The following is a 21,630-nucleotide window of genomic DNA, read 5'->3' on the forward strand; positions in this document are numbered from 1 at the left end:
TGCATTTTGGAGGGAGTTTGGCTCCATGTTTACATTGTCCCCATCCTGGCTCCTCTTCTGCCTCACGCCCTTGACCTCAGTTTGCTGGTGGCTTCTGGCGTTTGTCTTAGCTTTGCCCAGACTTGACCCCTCTTCCCTTCTTACTCCCATGCAGGACCAGGCCTAGGGCCAAGGTGAGCCAAGTGCCCAGGGTGCAGAATGGAAAGACGCCTGAAGAATAGGGGCCCTGCACAGCCCTGGTCAGCGTCTTGGTTTGCCTGCATTTCTGACTCTACAACCACCCTGGAAATGAGTTTCTCGTCTTCTGCCAGCTATTCTCAGGCCTCAGCCTCAACCTCCATCCTCCTTGTCTTTCTTCCCCGAGCCTGCCTGGTTTGGCTTTCTACTCTGGTCGCTGCATTTCACAGCCAAGTTAGGAGAAACAGTTACACATAAAAAAGATAATTAACAACATGAGCCAAGAAATACAGACCACAGGAGTGGTACAAATCATGTGTTTCAGGAGTTTGGAGGAACTTGGCCAGGCTGGCTTTGGATGGATGGAGAGCAGGAAGGAGGCTTTTTATGCTAAAGGAATAGTGGGAACATTTTGCCAAGAGCAAAGAGCTCATTAAAAGTCATGTGGAGATAAAAGCTGGACAGGATTTGGGGTCCTGTGGTCTAGGTCTATGGAGTACAAGGCTGAGATGCCACCACCCCCAATCCCTTGCCTCCAGGAAGCATCACTAATAAACTGTGGCACACTTTTCTGTTGAGCCCGGGGACTCCTGCTCAGAAGGATTCAGAGCCTCAGAATCCTCAACACGGTGCTTCAGAAGGACATTAACAAGCAAATGCATTTATCATGGAAGTATTATTTGCTCTCCTTGACATAGACTGCAGAGTGATCATGAGTCTGAGTGGGAGAAATGGTCAAGCTGTATCCTGTCGCCTTCCCTCCAGTGTCTCTCTATTTTACAACTTTGGATTTACGACTCTGCCAGTCACGTCTCAAATACTGGGCATCATTTGAGGTACTGGCAAGAAAACGTAGACTCACAAAATGCAAGTAGAAGGGATCTATCACATCACTGAGTTCCGTCCCTCCATTTGGCAGCTAGGGGAAACTTGAGGCCTGGGAGGGAAACAGGCTTGTTTATAGAAGTGGCAAACAGAACATAAATTCAGATCCTTTGACCCTGACCTTTTAGCAGCAGCTCCCAGCCTGGAAGGGGAAAGGGAACCTGACCTTTCCCTAAGAACCCACTACATGCCTGTCTTTGCTAGTGGCAGCTTTTCATACAGCATCTCTTTTAAACCTGCCAGGGTATCATTATCCCCAATAAAAAGGCAACCGACACCCAAAGACAGGTTCAGGTCAAAGGCTAATGGGCAACAGAGGCAGGATTGAAACCCTCTTCCATCAGCCCCCAAGACCCGCCTTCCCAGATGGTTCCCAGGTGGATGCTCCATCTTTCTGGAAACACTAATAGGATTAGGGCTCTCTGGGAAGGGCTGGTAGTGAGTGAGACTTCACTCCATGCTGCGTAACTGTTGTTTACCATCTACTTCCGGTTCTTGGTCCCACCTGAGGGCAAGCCCAGCATCTCCTCTGTGGGTGTTTGCAAAGACTGGCCAGGCCGAGGGCTTTCTCCACACTAGTTCGTGGTTCCACAAGATGAAGCCGCCTGCTTTCCACCACACTCATTTGATGCCTTGCCAGGTTTTACAACGTTCATTTACGCTCTGCAGCCAAAGTGACTCTCTTCAGTTACAGCAGTGTGCACTTAAATGTCAGAGCATCGCTGAAAAACTGCTTGGGTCTGAAGGAAGTCATTGTGTTCAGTCAAATCTGGCCACATTTTATGTTTATGGCCTTTATTAGGGGATCCAGCTGAGCGAGTTAAAACCACTTCTCCATAGTTAGTGAAAGCCCAGGACTCGGAGATTGCTGGAATCACTCATTGAAATAACAGTTTATGTTATTGAGTGTATACCATATGCCTGGTGCTGGTGAATACAACATGATCCTTGTCTTCCTGGAGCTTATAGTCTAGCAGGGAGCAGGGGACAGACTTGAATAAACACATAAGTGGAAGTATTGTGAATAAGTGTTCCCAAGAAAAAGGGTGGGGCACTGTAAGTATTCTGAGGGGATCTAATGGGCAGGTCAAAGAAGGTAATATTTGAGCTGGGTAACAGTGGCGGGGGGGGGGGGGGATTTATCCCAGAAAGATGGAGTAGCAGGTGCGAGGGCACAGAGACAGGAAGAAACTTGGTGTGGTCAAGAACTATATTTCCCAGGGCCCATCCAGAAGCCACAAGATCTAGCCTACATCCAGGGCTGACATGTGTCAAGTATCCCCAGAAGCTGTGGGACTGAGCACGTGTCTCACTTGTGATAACAAGTTGGGGTCACATGCACCCCATGTAAAAACCAAGCTCTCCATCTTGTAGTTGCTTCCTGTGCCCTGTGACCTCATCTGCCTTCTTGGTTACTGACCCTTGACCTTCACTTCTCAGCCATGTCTTTGGTACGTACCCACCTCTCCTGCCCTCTCTCCTCTTGGCACCCTCACCCCATGGAACTTGCAAGGCTAAGCCATCACTGTGTCCCACACCTTTACCGTCCATCCAGTGGCCCTGCTTCTCTGGCACAATCTTTCCTGTCTGTAGTTTCTATCTGGTTTGGGTCTTTCTACCTCACACCAGCTGTGACATGTCCCAGATGCAGCTCCCCTTCCTCATTTCCTCACCCCTGCCTTCCCCCACACCAAGCTTCCATGGAAGTTTTATGATATCATTTTCCAGAAGGTCCAAATGCCAGTGATTTTCCTTCCTATCCTTTGTCTACCCTCCATGAGAGGGTCTCCAAGATCAGCTGTGGGTCAGACCTTTGAGAGTCTCTGTGTCAAGTCATTGGTCAGCGGAGCCACTTACCACCTGGGGATCAGAGCTCTTGGGCTTCCTCTTGTGTATTTCATTGTCATTGGGCAGGGTCCAGAAGCAGCAGGGTAAACATGCCAAATCCACATCTTCTGCTCCAATGCCCAGAGACTGCTAGGAACCCACAGGCTGCATTCAAGACAGATGCCGTTACCCCCTCTATAGATGAATTCCTTTGCAGAGAAGGTAGGAGAGTGGGAGTGACTTCTAGATTAACAAGTGCTCCTAGTCTCTAAGGAGGAGCCTGATTCACCCTACTGCACTGGGCCAGGCACTCTGGAAGTCAACCTATCTCTTGTCTGTTGGGCTTTAGCCAGACGTGGGAGTCTTCTGCAGTCATTTTTTCCCCCGAAGGTGGATGTTCAGGAAGAGCCAGATAGCAGCGATGATAAGGTTATTATAAAATAATAATGTGTGCATGCTGAGGGCTTACTGCAGGGCTTCCTGAGCCCACAGCCCTGTGCAGGAACAACCTATTATGCGTGTTTCATAGACAAGAGGTTAAGTGGCCCACAGTCACCCGTCAGCAGGCATGCAGTGAGGACAGAATGAGCCCAGATGTCCTGCCCCTACCTCCTTGACTGCCATCCATGCGGTGCTCAGACTGAAGCACCAGGGTTGAACATGATGAATCCACACATCCCCATCTTCTCCTGGGCGAAATTGAGGCTTGGGAGAAGTGACCTGCCCAAGGTGGAATTGCAGCAGGTGGCAGAGGCAAAATGTTTGAATTTAGTTCTCGCTGGCTCCAAAGCTGTGCTTTCAAACACTATGTCCTCCCACTGGCCCAGCCACTCCAACTCTGCTGGAAACCCATGATCTGTCCAGGCACCATTTAGCACGTGTCTAAAGGAGAGCTTGGGCAGGGGTGGGGTATATAATTGTATGTGCAGAAGTCCAGAGATGGGAGGACAAACATGCATGCTGGGAGAAGTAGAACATGTCAGCGTGGCTGTGGCATAGAGCATATGGGGGAGCCAGCACAAGGCTGGAGGGATGGGCAGGGCAGGGCTGGGCCCCAGGAGGCCTCACAGCCTCAGGGCCGTGCTGGGAAATGTGTGGTGCAGGGGATGTGATCCACCCTACACTTTAAAAGGATCACTCTGGCTGCAGGGAGGCGAAGAGACTGGAAGAGGAAGGCAGGAGGGAGATCGGTTGTTTGGAGGCTGTTCCAGAGTTCAAGTGAGACATGACAGTGGTCTAGACAAGGGCCGTGGTCAAAGAAAAGGAAAACAGGAGTGGATTCGAGAGTCCAACAGTGAGTTCACACCATTCCTCTTACCATGCGCTTAGAGGGCATAGGAGGTACAGCTGCCACCCTTGTGATCAGAACCACAGCAGAGGCACCCACTCTAAGGTGAAATGGTGAAGCGACTCTTTGAGAAACAGGTCTTGTAATAAAAGAGCTTTGTTACAAATCATGTTCTGTGTTATGTTGCTGAAATATGCCAAGTAATAGCCTCCGTTCTGGTTGCAAAAGAATAATTACCCTGACTCTCTGTGTTGTAACATATTCACAGTATTCATAGGCTTTCATTGCAAATCTCAGCAAAGTGAATTGGAAATCAGCATGAGCCCCAGAATGTACGGGTCATGGAAATGAAGGTGCACAGCCTGAGGCCTTCCATGGCTTCCTCTCTTGCCTAAGCTTCAGTGGAGGTCAGACAGATCCTTTTCTCTTCAGTACCAGCCGTGTGGCCTTGGACAAGGGACAGCCTTTGGTCTCAGTTTCCCCATTTGGAATTGGAGACAATAACCACTGTAACACAGGGTTATTCTAAAGATCCTGCTGAATATAATTTGTTTAGTAAGAGCTGAGCTGATGACATGATTATGTGCCAGGCATGTTGCTAAGCACTTTGTATATAATCACTTTAATCTCCTCGGGAACCTCATGAAAGAGGTACTATTTTAATCCCCATTTGAGAGGAGGAAACTGAAACACAATGAGATTGAGTGACGTACCCAAGGTCACACAGCTAGCGTGAAACAGAGCCAGGATTTGAACCCAAGCAGTCTGGTTCCAAACCCTCTGCTCATAACCACCACACTATACTACCTACCCACATACACAGTCCAGTGCCTGGTACATGGTGGACCCTCAGTGCAAACGCTTGTGTCTTTTCCATTGGCCATAAATTATATACTGAAGGCAAGACAAGTTCAGAGAGTGGAAAGGCGATCAGTTGCCTTCCAACTCTGACAGTCTGTAGGGACCAACTGTTGTGAAACAGACGGGTGGAACAGAAGGCATTCTCTTCCTGACACACACACAGAGTAACTTAGTGAAATCCAAAGTTGACCTTATAGTACACTTATCTTGATGAACAATGAGAAATGTATAGAATTTTCCAATCATTGTATTGTACACCTGAACCTAATACAACACTGTATGTTAACTATACTCAAAAAAAAAAAAAAAAAAAAAAAAGGAAAGGAAAAACAAAGTTGACCTTATCTTAGATGCAGACCTATCCTTGATGGATACAGGTTATAAGTGTGAACATTATTTACCAAATTATCTGGTTGACAGTATCTGACAGGTGCTCACTGCTATCCACCAAGAAATAATGATTATTTTCCCTCAGAAGCTTCATTCATCAGCTCTGGCCAGGTATTTCGGATTCATCACACATTTATTAAGCATCAATCATATAGTGATTGAGTGATTAAGTATCATCATCCATATATTGATTCAACAAGTACTTACTAAGTACCTGTATGTACCAGGCCTGTGTTAGTGCTAGGGATGAGAAATGAAGGAGACAGGAGTTCTTTCCATCTAGGAACACGAAGTGAGGGAAGGAGGCTGACAGGTAAGCAGGAAGTTGCGTTATCAAGAGCTTGGGGAGCAGAGGAGGGAGAAATTGGCTCTGCCCCCAAAATTGAGCAAAGACTCTACAACAGAGAAGTCATGTGGTCAGGATCTTGACAGATTACATTTTTTCAGCTGGAGAAGGAGTAGCATTCTACAATGACAAAAAGATGTGCACATCCCAGAACATTGGAAGTTCAGAGTGGCTGCAACATTTGTGGCAAGACCTCCAAGACACTGTCCTTCGGCACTCAGAAGAGAAGATCATTTTTCTTTATTTTTTGAAGTCAAATTGCATCTGATTCAAGCTCCTAGTCACTGAGGTCAGCGAGAAGTTTCACATGATTGCCTTCTTTGTATCTCCCTCTCTCTTGGGTTCTATTAGAACTCAGGGCCCAGGAAAAGACGGACCAGGAGAAGGGCAACAGGCTCACTCCCTCTGGTGATCACTAATCTCTGTCTGGCCCATGTGGTCCATTTTAGGATGATACCTCTGCTGGGAGTCTCTACTGGTTCCTCTAGGTCTAGCATTGCTGCAGAGACCATTATGAAGATTTTTGTTAACTTCTCTGTCAGGGGCTAGGAGAGCCCAGATCATTGGTCACACAATGTCTAGTCTCTTCTTTGCAGGAATGGAAGGGATGGAAAAAGAAGGTGCATTCTTTGCTGGTAAATCCACAGCAACAAGAAACAAGACACAAAATAATGACTCAATAACCTTCCTGCTATAGGAATAGAAATAAGGTAGAGCTCACCCCCTCTGTAGACACTAGTCTGGAGAGACAAGATGAAGAGAGCTGGAGTTGTTCATGCTCAGATTGAATGGTCACCTAAGGCCTACTTTAGTGGCTCAGAGTCAGGTCTGGGCACTGGTGAGTGACTCTGTGTCTTCTACAGGTGTGGCAGTGTGGTGGGAGCGTGGAAGTCCTGCCTTGTTCTCGGATTGCCCACATTGAGCGAGCCCACAAGCCCTACACCGAGGACCTCACAGCCCATGTCCGCAGGAATGCCCTCAGGGTGGCTGAAGTCTGGATGGATGAATTTAAAAGCCATGTCTACATGGCATGGAACATACCCCAAGAGGTAGGAAGCCCCTGTGGGGATGGGGTTTTGGGGAGGGTTGGTAGGAAAAAACATTAAAACACAAAAAATATGGGACTAACCCTTTTTCCCATAGATCAGGCAGAGTCTTATTATCCATGGTAGAGTAGACTCTCAGCCCCAAAAGATACTACATGTGGGAGAAAAGAGGCGGACTGTGAGGCACTAAGCCATGTCTTATCCCCACCCCTGTCCCTGGTCAGCATGCTTAAAGAAAGACTTCTTCTCTCCTGACCTCAGTTATCCTCATTTTAAATGAGAACATTGGACCGGGTGGCTCCAACTTTACTTCATGTCTAGGTCCTCAGCCTCTCTGCTATACAAATATACCAGCAATTACCAAAATTCACCAAAGTGCCCTTTAGTCTCCCTGTAGACTATATTTAGGCTTCTCCATCGAACCTGTGACCAGAGCAATAGGAATGTCCATATGCCTTTGGGATTTCTGGAACCAGATGCATGAGGAGGGGATACACTCTCACAGGACCCTCAGGAGGAGAAGGGAACTGTTCTGGATGATTTCTAATCATCAGAGAATCTCATCATTGCCTGCCACTGTCCTCTATCCCTCTTATCACCTACATTTAAGAAATGCCAGAGAAAAAGCAATGTTTCTCTAGTAGATTGGTTCTGCCTTGTCATGTGTCACATGGAAATGACCTTGGACCACTGAGTTGCGAGAACCCAACAGATGCCAGCCACGGGATCCCAACCTGCTTACCAGCCTCTCTGCCTAGAGATCATTGGTTATGTTGCACTGTCTATGTGAGATAGCTGTTGACTGCATGACCTCCTTCTTTCCCCTTGGGAATCCTTTAAAAAGCTTCAGTTCTCTCTTCCTAATAGAGAAATGGTTGATTTTTGCCTAACGTTTCCATATGAAGGTCCTGTTCCCTGATCTCTCCACCCAGCTAATGTTGCTCTGGCAGAGTGATTGAAGGTTACCTGGACCATGGGCAGGAGCTTTTAGGCAGCCCCCATCACCTCCACTATCATGGGGGTGGGGGGGGGGTGGGGTTGGGATGTGTACTCCCACGATCAGTGACATTTCACCAGTAGGGAGAAGAGGAGCCAAGAAGTACCAGCCAGAGTGTGAGCAACCTTAATGAACCAGCCCCAGGATTGTATCCCTGACAGTGGGAGTGTTTCTAGGGAAACAGCAGTGCCTTCTAGACCCATCTGTGGCTGTGGGAGTTGGATCACAGTATTCTTGGGAGCATGCTGAGCCCCACTGTGGGTGTCCTCTGATAGCAAAATGTTAAACACTTGGAAAGTCCCCCAGGAACTTAGCAGTGAAGTATCATAGATCCGTAGTCTCTTAGAGTCCTGTCCACACTCTTGCCCCCTTCTCTCTGTACCCCAAAGCTGCAAATCTTTTAGTCCTCTCCCCTCATAGTGGCTGATAGATGTTGAAATGGATAGTAAATCCAATGAATGGCAGAGACCAAGAGAGAAAAGTAACTGGAAAATGATGAAACTCAGTGTGTGTCTGTGACTTCTCAGAGGGTAGTTCAAACCTGGTCAAATGGGTAGGATGAGAGGGAAGTGAATTCAAGAAAGGCAGATAAGGGGCTCCTGGGTGGCTCAGTCAGTTAAGCATTTAACTTCAGCTCAGATCATGATCTCACAGTTCATGAGTTAGAGCCCCACATCAGGTTCTATGCTGACAGCTCAGATCCTGGAGCCCACTTCAAATTCTGTGTCTCCCTCTCTCTCTCTCTCTCAAAAATAAACATTAAAAAATTTTTTAGTAAAAAAGGGAAGGCAGATGAGCAGTGGGAGTGTCCAGGATAAAGCCTCAGATGGAGAAGGTGGTCAGTGTGTTTTCTAAAAGTCTATCTCTTGACCCCCACTATTCCCTGCTTTGTCCAGACTCCATCTCCTGCCTCTTCTGAGACTTCTGGAAAGAGTCAACACATACCCCCTCCATTCACTTCTCAAGTCACATCCCAGTATTGCCCCCAAACTGCTTTTGACAAAGCATCTTAACTGCTTAATGGACATTTTAAAGTCTTTAACCTCCAGGATCCCACCTTTTCCTTGAAATTCTGTACTTGCTTGGCTCTTTGATTCCACACCCCAGGATATCCCCACCTCTCTCTGATTGCTCCTAATTCCCTGTGGGCAATGCTTACCTCCCCTGGATGCTTAAGTGCACCCAGGCATCCACCCTTGGCCAACCACTCTCATTTTACTCCCTGGTGGTCCCATCTATTCCTGGGTCCTCCTACCATCTATCCATTGACGACTTCCTAACTAATACCTCTAGCCCTGACTTCTGCCTTTAGCTTCAGACCTGCAGCTGCACGTCGATCTCCTGGGTGCTCCCTCAGGCACTTTAGACTGGATCTGCCAAAAATGGAGAACATCTTTCCCCCCAAAGCTGCTCCTGTTCTCCCTCCCATTACAGTTGAGGATACCACCATCTTCCCAGATCTATGAGCTTGAAACACGTCTTCCTCTGATCCTCCTTTCCCTTAAGCCCCATTCCCAATCCATCACTGAACTCTTCTGTCCGTTCCTACCCACCTCACGTCTGAGTTCAGGCCTTGTCTTTTCCTGCACAAGAGCCCCTGGTTTCCCTGGCTCGAGACTTATCCCCCTCAAATCTATCCTCCGCACTACCCAAAGTTATCTTTAAAAAATAAAAATAAACACACACACACACACACACACACACACACAGTGGGGCTCAGTCAGTTAGGTGTCTGACTTCGGTTCAGGTCATTATCTCACGGTTAATGGGTTGGAGACTCGCGTCGGGCTCTGTGCTGACAGCTCAGAGCCTGGAGCCTTCTTCGGATTCTGTGTCTCCCTCTCTCTACCCCTCCCCTACTTGTACTCTGTCTCTCTCTCGCGCTCAAAAATAATAAAACATTAAAAAAATTTTTTAAAACTCAGTGACCACATCATTGCCCTGCTTAAAATCTTGAACGGACTCTCCACTGTGCACCAGATCAGGCATAAACCCCTCTGCCCACCTGTAACCCCCTGTCCCCACTCTGTATTATAGTTTCTGTAGACTGCAGGACAGTGAGAGCTCCAGAGTTTCCCATCTATTCCATGCTATTTCTTCTCTCTGTATGTTTGCTCATTTTGTCCTCTCTGCTTGGAACTCCCTACCCTCTGCCTCTCCCCCAGCATCCACCCTTACCGATTTCCCTCCATCCTAGTAGACTCAGTTCCAGTGACCCCTCCTCTAGAAAGTCAGCCTCAGCTAGAGAAAGTGCCCCCTTTGCATGTATGTCTGTGTCATTGCAGCACTATCCTGTGAAAGAATGTTCTATTGTGTAAAAGTCTCTCTCTCTCTCTCTCTCTCTCTCCCTCCCTCCCTCTCTCCCTCCCTCTCTCCCTCCCCCCAGGGGCTCTCAAATCTGGCTGAACATTAAAATCCCTTGTGTTCCAGCCCCAGAGATTATGACTTAATTGGTTTGGAAGGGGACCAGGGATCATTTTTTGGAAAGCTCTTCAGGGATTCTAATATCCATCCAGGCTGAGAGCCACTGCATTAGACCACAGGCTTCCTGGGGACAGATTGTATTCTTCATTTTTGTGTCACCATACCTAGCGCAAGCCAGGGCACATGATCAGAGCTCAGGAAAACCTCGCCGATGCTTATTAACAAATGGATCTGCTGGCAGTGTGTGTAATTCCTTTCTCCCTCGGTCCGTGGCTCCTAAAAGCAGATCTGCAGACCAGCTGATTAATTCTGGGTCTCATCCTCAGAGATTGTGATGAGTAGGTATGTAGTGGTCCCAGAACCTGTTCAGAGCTCTCTGGGTGCCGGTTTGGGGCTGCCAGATTTGAGTAATACTAGATTAACTAATCCTGCTAGTCTTTAATTCACCTTGAGTGTCACCTCCTCCAGGAAGCCTTCTCTGATTGCTCGCCTTTCCCTCCCCACCATCTTGGCTGCCCCACACAGTGAGATGGACTAAGGGCTCCTTCCTCTTCTGCTCTCCCTCAGCACCCTGTTTGCTTCTGTGCTTCACACTGTGTACAGAGTCTGTTTACTTGTCTGGGTCTTCCTTTCAAGCACAGTCTGTGCCTTCTTCCTCTTTGGATGCACAGTGCTTAGGACAGCACCTGGCATGTACTAAAGATGAGCTGAAGGGGCACCTGGGTGGCTCAGTCGGTTGAGCGTCCGACTTCAGCTCAGGTCATGACCTCGCGGTCTGTGAGTTCGAGCCCCGCGTCAGGCTCTGTGCCGACAGCTCAGAGCCTGGAGCCTGCTTTGGATTCCGTGTCTCCCTCTCTCTCTGCCCCTCCCCCACTCATGCTCTGTTTCTGTCAAAAATAAACATTAAAAAAATTTTTTAAGATGAGCTGAAAAAGAGGGAGGAAGTGTGGATGCCACATGCCCCGCGTGCCTTCCCCAAGAGTTTTCCCGGCTGCCCTTGCTGTGGTGCTATATCAAGACCTTCTGCTCAACCACAGCACATCTGCTACCTGTTTACTTAACCTTTTGCCTCCAGCATCCCAGCTGCAGGTAGAGAGTCAGACCCCACAACCCTGCCCAGTGGCTGCCTTGAAAATTAAATAAGTTCATGTACATAAAGGCTCTGACGGGTGCTCGGTAAGTAGAAAAAGCACCAGATCAGTCTTACCTCTCGGTGTGGGTGGTCTTGCCTCTGCCTTCTGCATTCCCACCCCAGCTTTCAAATGCCCTTGCAGGGCATTTATCCTGCCCGGTCACCTTCTATGCCAAGTCCTCCCCCTGCCGTGCACCAGCCAGGTCCGCCAGCTCTATGACCTGCTTCCTTTCCACGTTCAGTCCCAAGCTTTGGGATGGCCAGAGGAGCTGCCAGCTCTGGCATCCTTTCTACTTTGATTGAAAATCAGTTTGTTTATCAACACACAGGAAGTCAGCCTGCAGCAAAGCGTCAACATTCTCTTACACCAGGTTCAGGAACTCTAGCCACCGCCCCCCCCACCCCCACCCCACTGCCTTCTCTTGCCCAAAGACAGGTTGAGTGCCAGGGATGACTCACCATGGTGCACAAGTGATGGCCCTTCTCTAGGTTTGGCTACAAGATGTTGTGTATGTGGCTGCACACACGGGCGGGAATACTGGCCAGCTTTTTGTGTGGCTGGGTGTATTTGTTTCCAAGGGCCACCATCACAAATTACCACAAATTGAGTGGCTTTAAACAACAGAAATTACTCTCTTGCAATTCTGGAGGCCAGAAGCCCCAAATCAAGGTGACGACAGTGCTGTGCTCCCTCCAAAAGCTCTAGGGGAGGATACTTCGTCTTCTCCAGCTTTTGGTGGTTCCTGGCATATTCCTCGTCTCGTAAATGCACCACTCCAGTCTCTCCCTCTGTCTCTATGACTCTGTGTGTTCATAAGAGATAGGGGGGTGGCATTGAAGATACTGGCCATTGCATTTAGAGCTTACCCTAAATCCAGAATGATTTCATCTGCAGATCTCTAATGAATTCTGTCTGCAATGATCCTATTGCCAAATAAGATCACATTTGGAGGTTCTGGGTAGACACAAATTTTACAGGGGACTCTATTCAATCCACTAAGTATTTGGCAAAGGGGGTGATACATTTATTGTTTTCTAATAATAAGGGTCAAGGTGACCTTCTCTGAGAAAGTTTGCTTATTTCACAATTTCTTCCCTCAATCTGAAAACAGTTTGATGCATTTTACAGTAAATATACTGTACAGACGTCCTGAACCATTAAAATGGAAAGACAGAAGTCAACTAACAAATAGGAAGGGGAAAGGGGCATGATATCCAGAAATATAAGCAGAGCAAAGCTCTGATTCTTGAATCTTCTAGAAGTAGAAATGAGCCTCTGATGGGTATTTCTCCCACCTTCGATTAGATAAGGAGAGAGACCAACTTTCCCTTGATCCTGAATGTAAAAAGAAAGTTTTCCTGTGGGAACCCAGAATTTTAGGAAAGCACGGGGGCCTTCTAGAGACAGATTCTTCCAGTGGCTCCCCATAAATGCTGAGACACAGTGTTAATTTGTCATATAAAGGCGATGATAGCATGAAGGGGAAGGCCTGGGTCCTAGCAAATACCTTTGTGATATCAGGATAAGGGGCAGAGAAGTTTAAAGAGCTAATACTTAACAGATCCCTTGGGGTGGGGCTGGGGCTGGGGCTGGGGCTGGGGCTGGGGCTGGGGCTGGGGTGAGTGGGAGGTTACAGTTATTGCCAGCTTTTATCTATAATACTTCATAAATATTTTCTCAACCTAGTTTTCATCAATACAGTCCAGGCTCAGCGGTAGGTCTGGGGCACAGAGATTAGTCTAACATGTTTCCTGGATCCAGCAGAGAAAGGCCAAGTAGCAGTTGCTGGAAAGTTCTCGGGGCAGGAGCCGAGGAATAGACAAATTATAGATGAGGTCATCTAGAAGTACTCAGAAGACATTGCCCCTTAGCAGTCTAGAACTTAAACTTCAGGCTGTAGTAGGTTCACATTTTTATGTTACCTAAATTCTAGTGGGAAAAATAAATGTATTTCTTCTGTATCTACACTCTCTTGTTACTCAGGCCTCCATGGTCGAATACCAAATACTTGTCCTGATCACGTGCAGATTTGTGCAGCGGCCATCTTTGTGATTTTTCTCAGACATTAACTCAAACTCTGTTCATTTCATGATCTTCCCAACCCCAGTAACTTGATCCCCAGAGCTGTTGCTAGAAGCAGGAGGTTCACACAGCCAGCACACAAGTACCAGTGCCAGTAGGAGAGAGCTGTTATTTCCCTGTCTTCCTCTCTCCCTACTCTGGGCTTATGAAATACCACGTGCCCGCTCTGGTCCCTGGCTCCGTGGTGTCATCCTCTGAGATGTCACGGAGTCTGCACCTGATCCCCAGCTAGAGAGACTCCTCACCATCTTCTGCTGTGACATCAACTCTTTCTCAGCTGATTCTGTGCCCTGTTCCATGGCTGGTGTTCAGGCCCAGGGACTCAGTGTTCTCCCCTTTGCTCTGAGACCGCAAGGAATGTGGGGGCCTCTCTCTCTCTAAATCAAGGACACATCCATGTCTCCATTACCACTTCTTGCCTGCTATACCTTGATGGCTCAGAGGCCACCACTCTGATATACCTGGGAAGTGAGAGACACAACTACTCTCTACACTAAGACCCCCAAGCTAAGAGAGGGTCTGCTTCTCCCACAAGGACCTGGTCTTAGGAGGCAGAGGATAGGCTCTTCTAGATGCATAGCATAGGTTAAAAATGCAAACTCCCGACCTGGGTTGATTGGGTGCAACTCTCAGCTCCCCCATTTATCAGCTGTAGGACTTTGGGCAAGAGGTCACTGAACCTCTCTTTGTCTCAACTCATCTATAAAACAGTGCTACCCTATAGGTTTAAGTGGGCCACTGTACATGCATATAAACTTCTGTGCAGGTTTCATGCAGGACAGAACCTACCACATTGCGAGCATTACAGAAGGCTTTTCTGCCGCAGTTATTAGGAATAGTATTTGAATTAGTACTATTCCACCTTCCACTTTTTCCCTCCCTCCCTCTTTCCCCCCACAGCTCAGAACTTCTCATCTTCTAGCATGAGGTAGAAAAAACTGTACTCCAACTGTGTGCTCCAGCTCCTTCCACCTACACCTAGACCACAGGTTTTTTTGTTCCATTTATTTTTTTATTTTTTTTTAATGTTTATTTATTTTTGAGAGAGACAGAGAGAGAGAGAGAGACTGAGCATGAGCGGGGGAAGGGCACAGAGAGAGGGAAACACAGAGTCCGAAGCAGGCTCCAGGCTCTGAGCTGTCAGCACAGAGCCCGACATGGAGCTCGAACCCACAAGCCGTGAGATCATGACCTGAGCTGAAGTCAGACACTTAACCGACTGCACCACTCAGGCGCCCCTTGTTCTATTTATTTTCAAAGGCTTTTAGTGACAGTCCCCATCAGTGCTGACCTCACATTTCAGTGCCCACATGGGGACAGTCATGGGGCTAAGGACATGTGGGGAAATGAAGGAGTTAATGTCCCACATCCTCCCTTCACTAGGCAGTCTCCAGGAACGTTGGCTGGGAGGTCTGGGGAGAAGCCATGTCCTGGTGGTGGCTGTATCTCTGCATTTGCACACCCACGCAGGACTCTGGAATCGACATTGGGGACATCACCGCAAGGAAGGCCCTGAGAAAACAGCTGCAGTGCAAGACCTTCCGATGGTACCTGGTCAGCGTGTACCCGGAGATGAGGATGTACTCGGACATCATTGCCTATGGAGTGGTAAGGACCTGCCCCTTGGGGTTCACTCAGACACAGAGAGCAAGGCCAGAGAGAGGTATAGAGTCAGGGGAGAGCCTGACTCCACGGGACCTCTGGTAGACCAGCAGGCAAAAGGCAGCTTTTGGTTTCATAGACAGAACCTCTCTGTTCCCTTGAGATGTGCTTAGTCTCTCCTCTGGAGCCTCAAGCAATTTAGCTCTAGCCTCAAACCTGCATGTGCTACTTAATAAAACAAAACCCTGCAGTTAGGTTAAGATTGCGAGGTAACATACCAATCACCCACTGTTCCCCAAGCAACGGGTACCTGAGGTTCTAGTGACCAGCCTGTATGCCTCCCCCACTGAAGGGGCTTATGCTTTCCACTCACACGCACAGCCTCTAGGAAAGGAGTTCTGGAACACAACCTTCTTGAGTTCACTGTATTTGGGGGGAAGCGCCAACCCCCTGTTGTTTGGCACAGAGCAGTTACCCTTATGGAGGGCAGAGCACAGGGTTTGGATGCAGACAGATGTGGTTCAGATCCAAACCAATCTTGACCAAGCTGCTTCTCAGTCAAGTGTCTTAACATCTATGGGCCTCAGTTTCTCCCTATGTTAAATGGGGCAAAATAATGCTGTACTCCTAGAATAGAAAAATGTCTCAGCTATATAAATATATATCCTGACGACTTGTATTTTCTAAGGTTAAAATACTTTTAATATGGTAAATTCTACCATTATCCCAATGTTCCCAGGACGATTCAACTCTTAAAGTATTTCCAATGATACCTGATTGATTTTTTTGATATCTCATCTGGTCTTTGATTCCTGAACACATAGAGCTTTTCTGCTGACAGCTATAAGCCCCCAAAACTACATAGATTTCTCACCACCTTGTTCCGGGTGGGGGGTGACAAAAAGGCAAAGTGACCTTCCCATGTTCACATAGGTCATTAACACAGAACTGAGTCTAAAACATCATCTTTTTTTCTTAATTTTTTTTAATCTTTATTTTGAGACAGACAGAGTGTGATCAGGGGAGGAGCCAAGAGAGGGGGAGACACAGAATCAAACGCAGGCTCCAGGCCCTGAGCTGTCAGCACAGACCCCAAAGCAGGGCTTGAACTCACGAACGGTGAGATCATGGCTTGAGCCGAAGTCGGATGCTTAACCGACTGAGCCACCCAGGCACCCCCTAAAACATCAGCTTCTGATAGCATTCTGCTCCCTCTCTTTGGAGAGAATCCCTGCAGACCTTTTTGATATTCTAGGATGAAACTCAGAAGAAGAACTGTGACCTCCCCTCCGATAAGCTGTGGTCAAAACTGAGTTGAAGGCCTGCCTCAGCAGGAATATAATGGGCATAGCATCTGCTTGGGTTGGGGTGAGAGGAAAATGCTCGCTGAGGATGGGCCTCCATGTTCTCAGTGGGCCTCCCAACTCTGACATCCTAGGATGCTATAAGACACAGAGCCAGGATCCCAGGAATCCTGTCCCCCAATCAGACTTTTGTTGTCCAGCAGACCAACCTATAGGAGGGAGTCAGATCCTCCCACAAGAGTTTCCATGGCATGGTTGACATGTCCTGAGGAAATCACTCAGTGGCCCCTTGCGTCTCCATTTCTCAGGCTGGTGTAATTTGGGTGCCAGAAAACTTCTCACCTGAAGCTTCACATCCTCTTGTTCCCATGGAAACACACCAGACTATGAAGTACCTATCAACCCCATCTATCTCCCTAGGGCCATATTGAGGACACAGCTGTTACTGGTCCCCCTGCACTCTGCCCATAGCAAGTTGTATATGATGCTTGGCCATGGTTTGACCCAATCCAAAAAGGAGGGTTATGCTACTGTGGCTCTGGAGAAACTATTGGCCCCAAACCCCTGTGAGCTAGGGCCAGCTTCTGGATTCATGTTCTCACCAAGCTGTCAGCTATAGCTGAACAGTATCAGCCAAACAGTATTAACTACAGTGGGAAAACAACAGTGGAGGTTTGTGTATACAGCCATTGCAGTACTGGGCCTTACCAAAAGCATTCTTGTCTTCCAAGCAAAAGGGTCTCATCTTAATGAAATGTACAGCAGAATTACCATGTAGCCCTCACCACCACACCCAGAAACCTTTCGTTGATCAAATAGTAAGTGGCATATACAGGGTTGAGATCTGGATCTGAGTCCTTAGTTAGAGCTGCTTTTACTCTGGTGTGCTGAAAAGCCATTCTCTCATCATCCCAAAGGACTGAGCAGTGCTAACCATCCCTGGGGCTAGCAGAGTCTCTGACCCCCACCCCCACATGTTCATCTGCCAGCCCCTGCTCAGGGAGCCCAGCCAGCCTCCCCTCCCTTCTGGCTCCTCCACAGACTGGGCTCTGACAGAATAGAGACACGCTGGCTTGTCAAGGAGCATAATTAACTCTTAATGGGGGCAACAGGGTGAAGATGGGCAAAGCAGGATGCAGCCACAAGAGGATTTGCTGAGGCTGAATCATTCTTCCTGGTGATTATTTTTATTCTGAAATGCAGAGACCAGATGTCTTCTTGGGGGTAAAGCTTCTTCTTACTTTTTCCGTGCTAACTTACGCCAAACTACATTGCTCAGGTCAAATAACCTCCTGGAACTCTCAATGGGGCCTGGGTCAAGTCTATAACACAGCCCATTAATCCACTCACAGGTCCCATTAATGACTGCCACAGGCAGAAGGGCCTCTGGGCCCCATAGTGTGGGAATGGGTTTCCCCCGGAGGGTGGAGCTCCACGTCCAAGAGGCGGGGTCTTTGGATTCATCCCAGCTCTAGTGTGGACAGCGAAGATGGAATCTGGAAACAGACACACCCAGCTTCCAGACGTTAGCTTTGCCACTTACTCTGTGTGATCTTGGCAGGTTATAAAACCTTAAAAGTTATAGTTACACCATCTGAGGGGGCAGTTTTCAGTCTCAGGATTGTCGCCAGCTGCACGAGGGAAAGAACTTTACACTTGTCCACCTGCCAGTGTTGTTCATTTGGGAATGCCATCCATTTGTTCATTTTCTTCACTAATTCATTCATTCCACATGGATTTACTGTCTGCTATGGGCCAGGAGTGGCCCGTGTCACAGACCATGAGAAAGACATAGCCCCAGCCTGCTCAGACAGGGGAGAAAGGCACGTGAAGAAGCAGTAAGAACACAGCACACCAAGTGCTACAGTAAGAGAAATGGAGATGATGATGAAGCATAGGGCCATGACCTTACACCCAGATGTGGGTCAGGAAACACTTCCAGAGCAACAGAGAAGCTGAGAGCAGAAGGAAGAAGAGGACTTCGTCTAACAAAATGAAGGCAAAAGTAGAGGTGACACGGGGAAGGGCCCATGCAATGGAAATGGCATCACAGATGACGAGGTGAAGCAGACCTTCCTATGCCACTGTTCCTCACCCTTAAAAGAGATCATATTACCTGGCTGCATTGCTCTGAGGATTAGGGGAGATAACACATGGAAAGCACTTCATATGGTAGCTGGCACATAAATGCAGCCATAAAAGCTAGTTTCCCTGAATGGCTCTCAGGAAGGTTATAGCCGTAATAATAGTAGCTAACAATTATTGCACATTTGCTATTTACCAGGCTCCATGCTATATACTCATAGGTAGTGTCTCATTTAACCCTCATAACAACCCTGTGAGGTAGGCACTATTATTATCCCTATTTTAGAGAGGAGAAAACAGACAAGAAGGAGTAAATGTTCTTTGTCCAAGACCACACAGCTGGAGCCAGGATTCCATCCCAGCCTGTCTCTCCCAACAGCATCAACAGACCACCTGCTTAATGGGGGAGGAAGGACACAGAGCTGGGGGCACTTTATCAAAAGCCACCACCTACCTCCTCACCCAGGGGATGGCTTTGAGAACCTAGCAGAAAGCCAAGTCTGACATCAGGGCTCCATGGACCTTTTGCTTTTGCTTTGCGACAGCTGTTAGCGGGTCTCACTAATGGATTACAGTTCTCAGCTTTAGATGTGACACCCACCTCTCTGTAGGCTGTGGGAGAAGTCCAGAGAGTGTTTATGTATGCTGCCTCACACAGGCAAGCCAAATAGTTCTTTTATAAACGAGGATTTGCTACATAGATGTTTCTGGAGCCTCTGCCTAGGGAGCTGGCACACATTTATATTTCTTCAGAACTTCCAAACTGCAAGTTTGGGATTGAGATGCCTTTGCCTGGTAGAGGAGAAGAAGCTCAAGAGAAAAGAATTTGACTCTGTTCCTTGTCCCCTGTCAAGAACAGGGGATTCACAGAGCACACACGTGCCTCTGGTTGTTGCATTTTGCACCCCTAATTGGGTCCATTGCCTTCCTGCCACAAGTTGTCAAGACCATGAAAGCTCAGCCGCCATCAGTCTCTGGCCTCCTTGGCTAGATGCCCCACCTGTGTGGTCCATTGCCCTGGTCTTCCCTGAATTCCAACATCCCTCTTCTGTTCTAAGCAGAGTGCTTCGGTTGCTAACAAGAGCTATATATCAGCTAGCTCAAGTTGAGGTGGCTAACGATACCACAAACTCTAATGGGCACAGGAAGTAAAGTGCAGCTGGACATGGGCACCCGAGCCCGGAAGCCACTAAAGCCATAGCAGGGGCAGAACTTCTCTAATCCTGTCTCATGCTTCATTTCTTCTTTGGCCACATTGGATCTCTCAGCTTACATATGGCCCGATAGATCCCCCATGCCCAATCTAAATGGCTTCACAATTCTTGTGGCCACCACCCATTGACCACACTGACTCTCTCATCTAGAGTTCTAGGACAGAGTAAGAGGATGATGAGATGGTTACATTCCAGAAGGAGAAGGATGGAGAATAGAGAAAGAAATAGAATTATTAACTCATTCTAAACTGCATGTTGGTGCCCACCATGGTCTACTCAGCTATAGCTGGTGAGCAGGGCCATGTGGACCATAACCTGTCCTCTCTAGGGACTGGAAGTAGACATATGCCAGAAAGGAACATAGAATATTGGATTTCTTACCAGACATGGTAAGACACTGGTCCATGGTACCCAGGCACTGGTTCTATTGATTGGTATGTGCCTGTAGGTGAGGATAAGAGATACCTCTCTCTTCCCCTACTCCCATCCTGGACCCCTTATCCACCTGTCTGACCTCCACTCTGGAGATTCATCATCTGGGCACCACAGGGGCCAAGCCAGCCCCTGTTGGATCTGCAGGAGGCAGAAAGGACCCAGAGAACATCTCAGGCCTGAAGGCAGCTAACATATTGCCCACTTTGCCCAACCTTCCAGAGCAAAGACTTCTAACCAAGGACTATTGAAAGCCGTGGTGCCACCCCTATGGGAATAGACAGGGTAAAGAACCTGGCACCATCTTGTGCATGTGCATGTGTGAATATCTTTTATTTCTACCTGGACTGTCACATTTTAACAACACAAAAATGCTTCTCCTTCACAGGAGGCTGGTTTTCCCTCAGCACCTTCATGCAAGGCAAAAGCTGGTGGTTATTGCTCTCCACAGTATTCAAGGGACCGTGGGGCAATTATGGACATGGGACTTGTCTCAGTGGAATGCTGGCTTCTCCTGACTTAATGCATATGTTTCTCTGTTCCTTTCTCCTTGGTGTGGCTACCTTTCCTCTGGTGTCCAGCTGCAGAACTCTCTGAAGACTGATTTGTGTCTTGATCAGGGTCCAGACACAGAGAACGTTCCCATCGTGTACATCTGCCATGGGATGACACCACAGGTGAGTTCCCGGAGAGAGGCTCTTGTTGGGGGTGTACACATGTATGTCCAGTGTGGAGAAGGATAGCTAAAGTCATGTTGTGGCTACTGTAGGCCCAGAGGCTTCCAGGGCTCTTCAATAAGAGTATGCTCATGAGTAGAAGAGGAGAGTCATGCCTGCCTTGCCTGGAAGGAGGTGGGGGGAGCAGATGCTAGGATGCCTGGATCCCCTGGGGTGGGGAGCAAGGAAAGGGATAAATTTCTAAAGAGGAACGCCTGCCTTATTGGGGAAACTATGGGTAAATCTCAGTCCTCGCTTTGGCAGCCATGCCCTTCCCTAGCGGGCGGGAACCCAAGGTCCCCCCAAGCTCCCTGACATCTCAGAATCCCTTCACAGTGCCATTTCATGGTGTCTGGGCTCTGCCCTTTAGTAGATCACAGCTGGAGCCAAGATCTATAGCCAGGAGAACTTTTCTAGCTCTTAGGACTTTCTCCTGGTGGAGAATGAGGGGAAGCTACCAGGGAAATAATTTATCCTAGGAAAAATTAGCCAGTCATAGCCTAGGCTCCAGATATCCAAAGAGGGTGCTGAAACACAGGCAAGAGAAATGGTTTATTCAATAGAGTACAACGGACAGCCATTTTTCCACGGATGCCACAGACTGACATGTTCTGACACTTTCAGAGTTTACTTATCTTACCTCCAGAAGGGCACGATTTTTTTTTTAAAAGATGGTATAGAAGATGTGTATATTTGTGCAATTATAACTGAGTGTTTAAAAGAGTGGTTACCCACCTAAACATACAACTGAAGGCTATCACGATGTGTGTGTGCTGAGACTTACAGCAACTGTCCACTGTGACCTCCACCCGCTCGTCCTT

The 21,630-nt window shown here is 47.9% G+C and overlaps 1 protein-coding gene across 3 annotated transcripts in view; it reads left to right on the forward strand.

Moving 5' to 3' along the window:
• The window catches only part of GALNT18 (polypeptide N-acetylgalactosaminyltransferase 18), a 353,962-nt gene that overhangs the window by 285,843 nt on the left and 46,489 nt on the right, over positions 1-21,630 (forward strand). For 2 of the 3 annotated variants that reach the window (XM_019456322.2, XM_019456324.2), the window contains exons 7-9: positions 6,638-6,823; positions 14,927-15,064; positions 20,675-20,770. In XM_019456322.2, the coding sequence (XP_019311867.1) occupies positions 6,638-6,823; positions 14,927-15,064; positions 20,675-20,770 (420 nt within the window). The remainder of the gene's footprint in view (positions 1-6,637; positions 6,824-14,926; positions 15,065-20,674; positions 20,771-21,630) is intronic. The other variant, XM_053899989.1, reaches the window with a different exon arrangement.

The sequence above is a fragment of the Panthera pardus genome, unplaced genomic scaffold, assembly GCF_024362965.1.
Source record: "Panthera pardus isolate Hobbes unplaced genomic scaffold, ASM2436296v1 HiC_scaffold_12, whole genome shotgun sequence".
Lineage (NCBI taxonomy): Eukaryota > Metazoa > Chordata > Mammalia > Carnivora > Felidae > Panthera > Panthera pardus.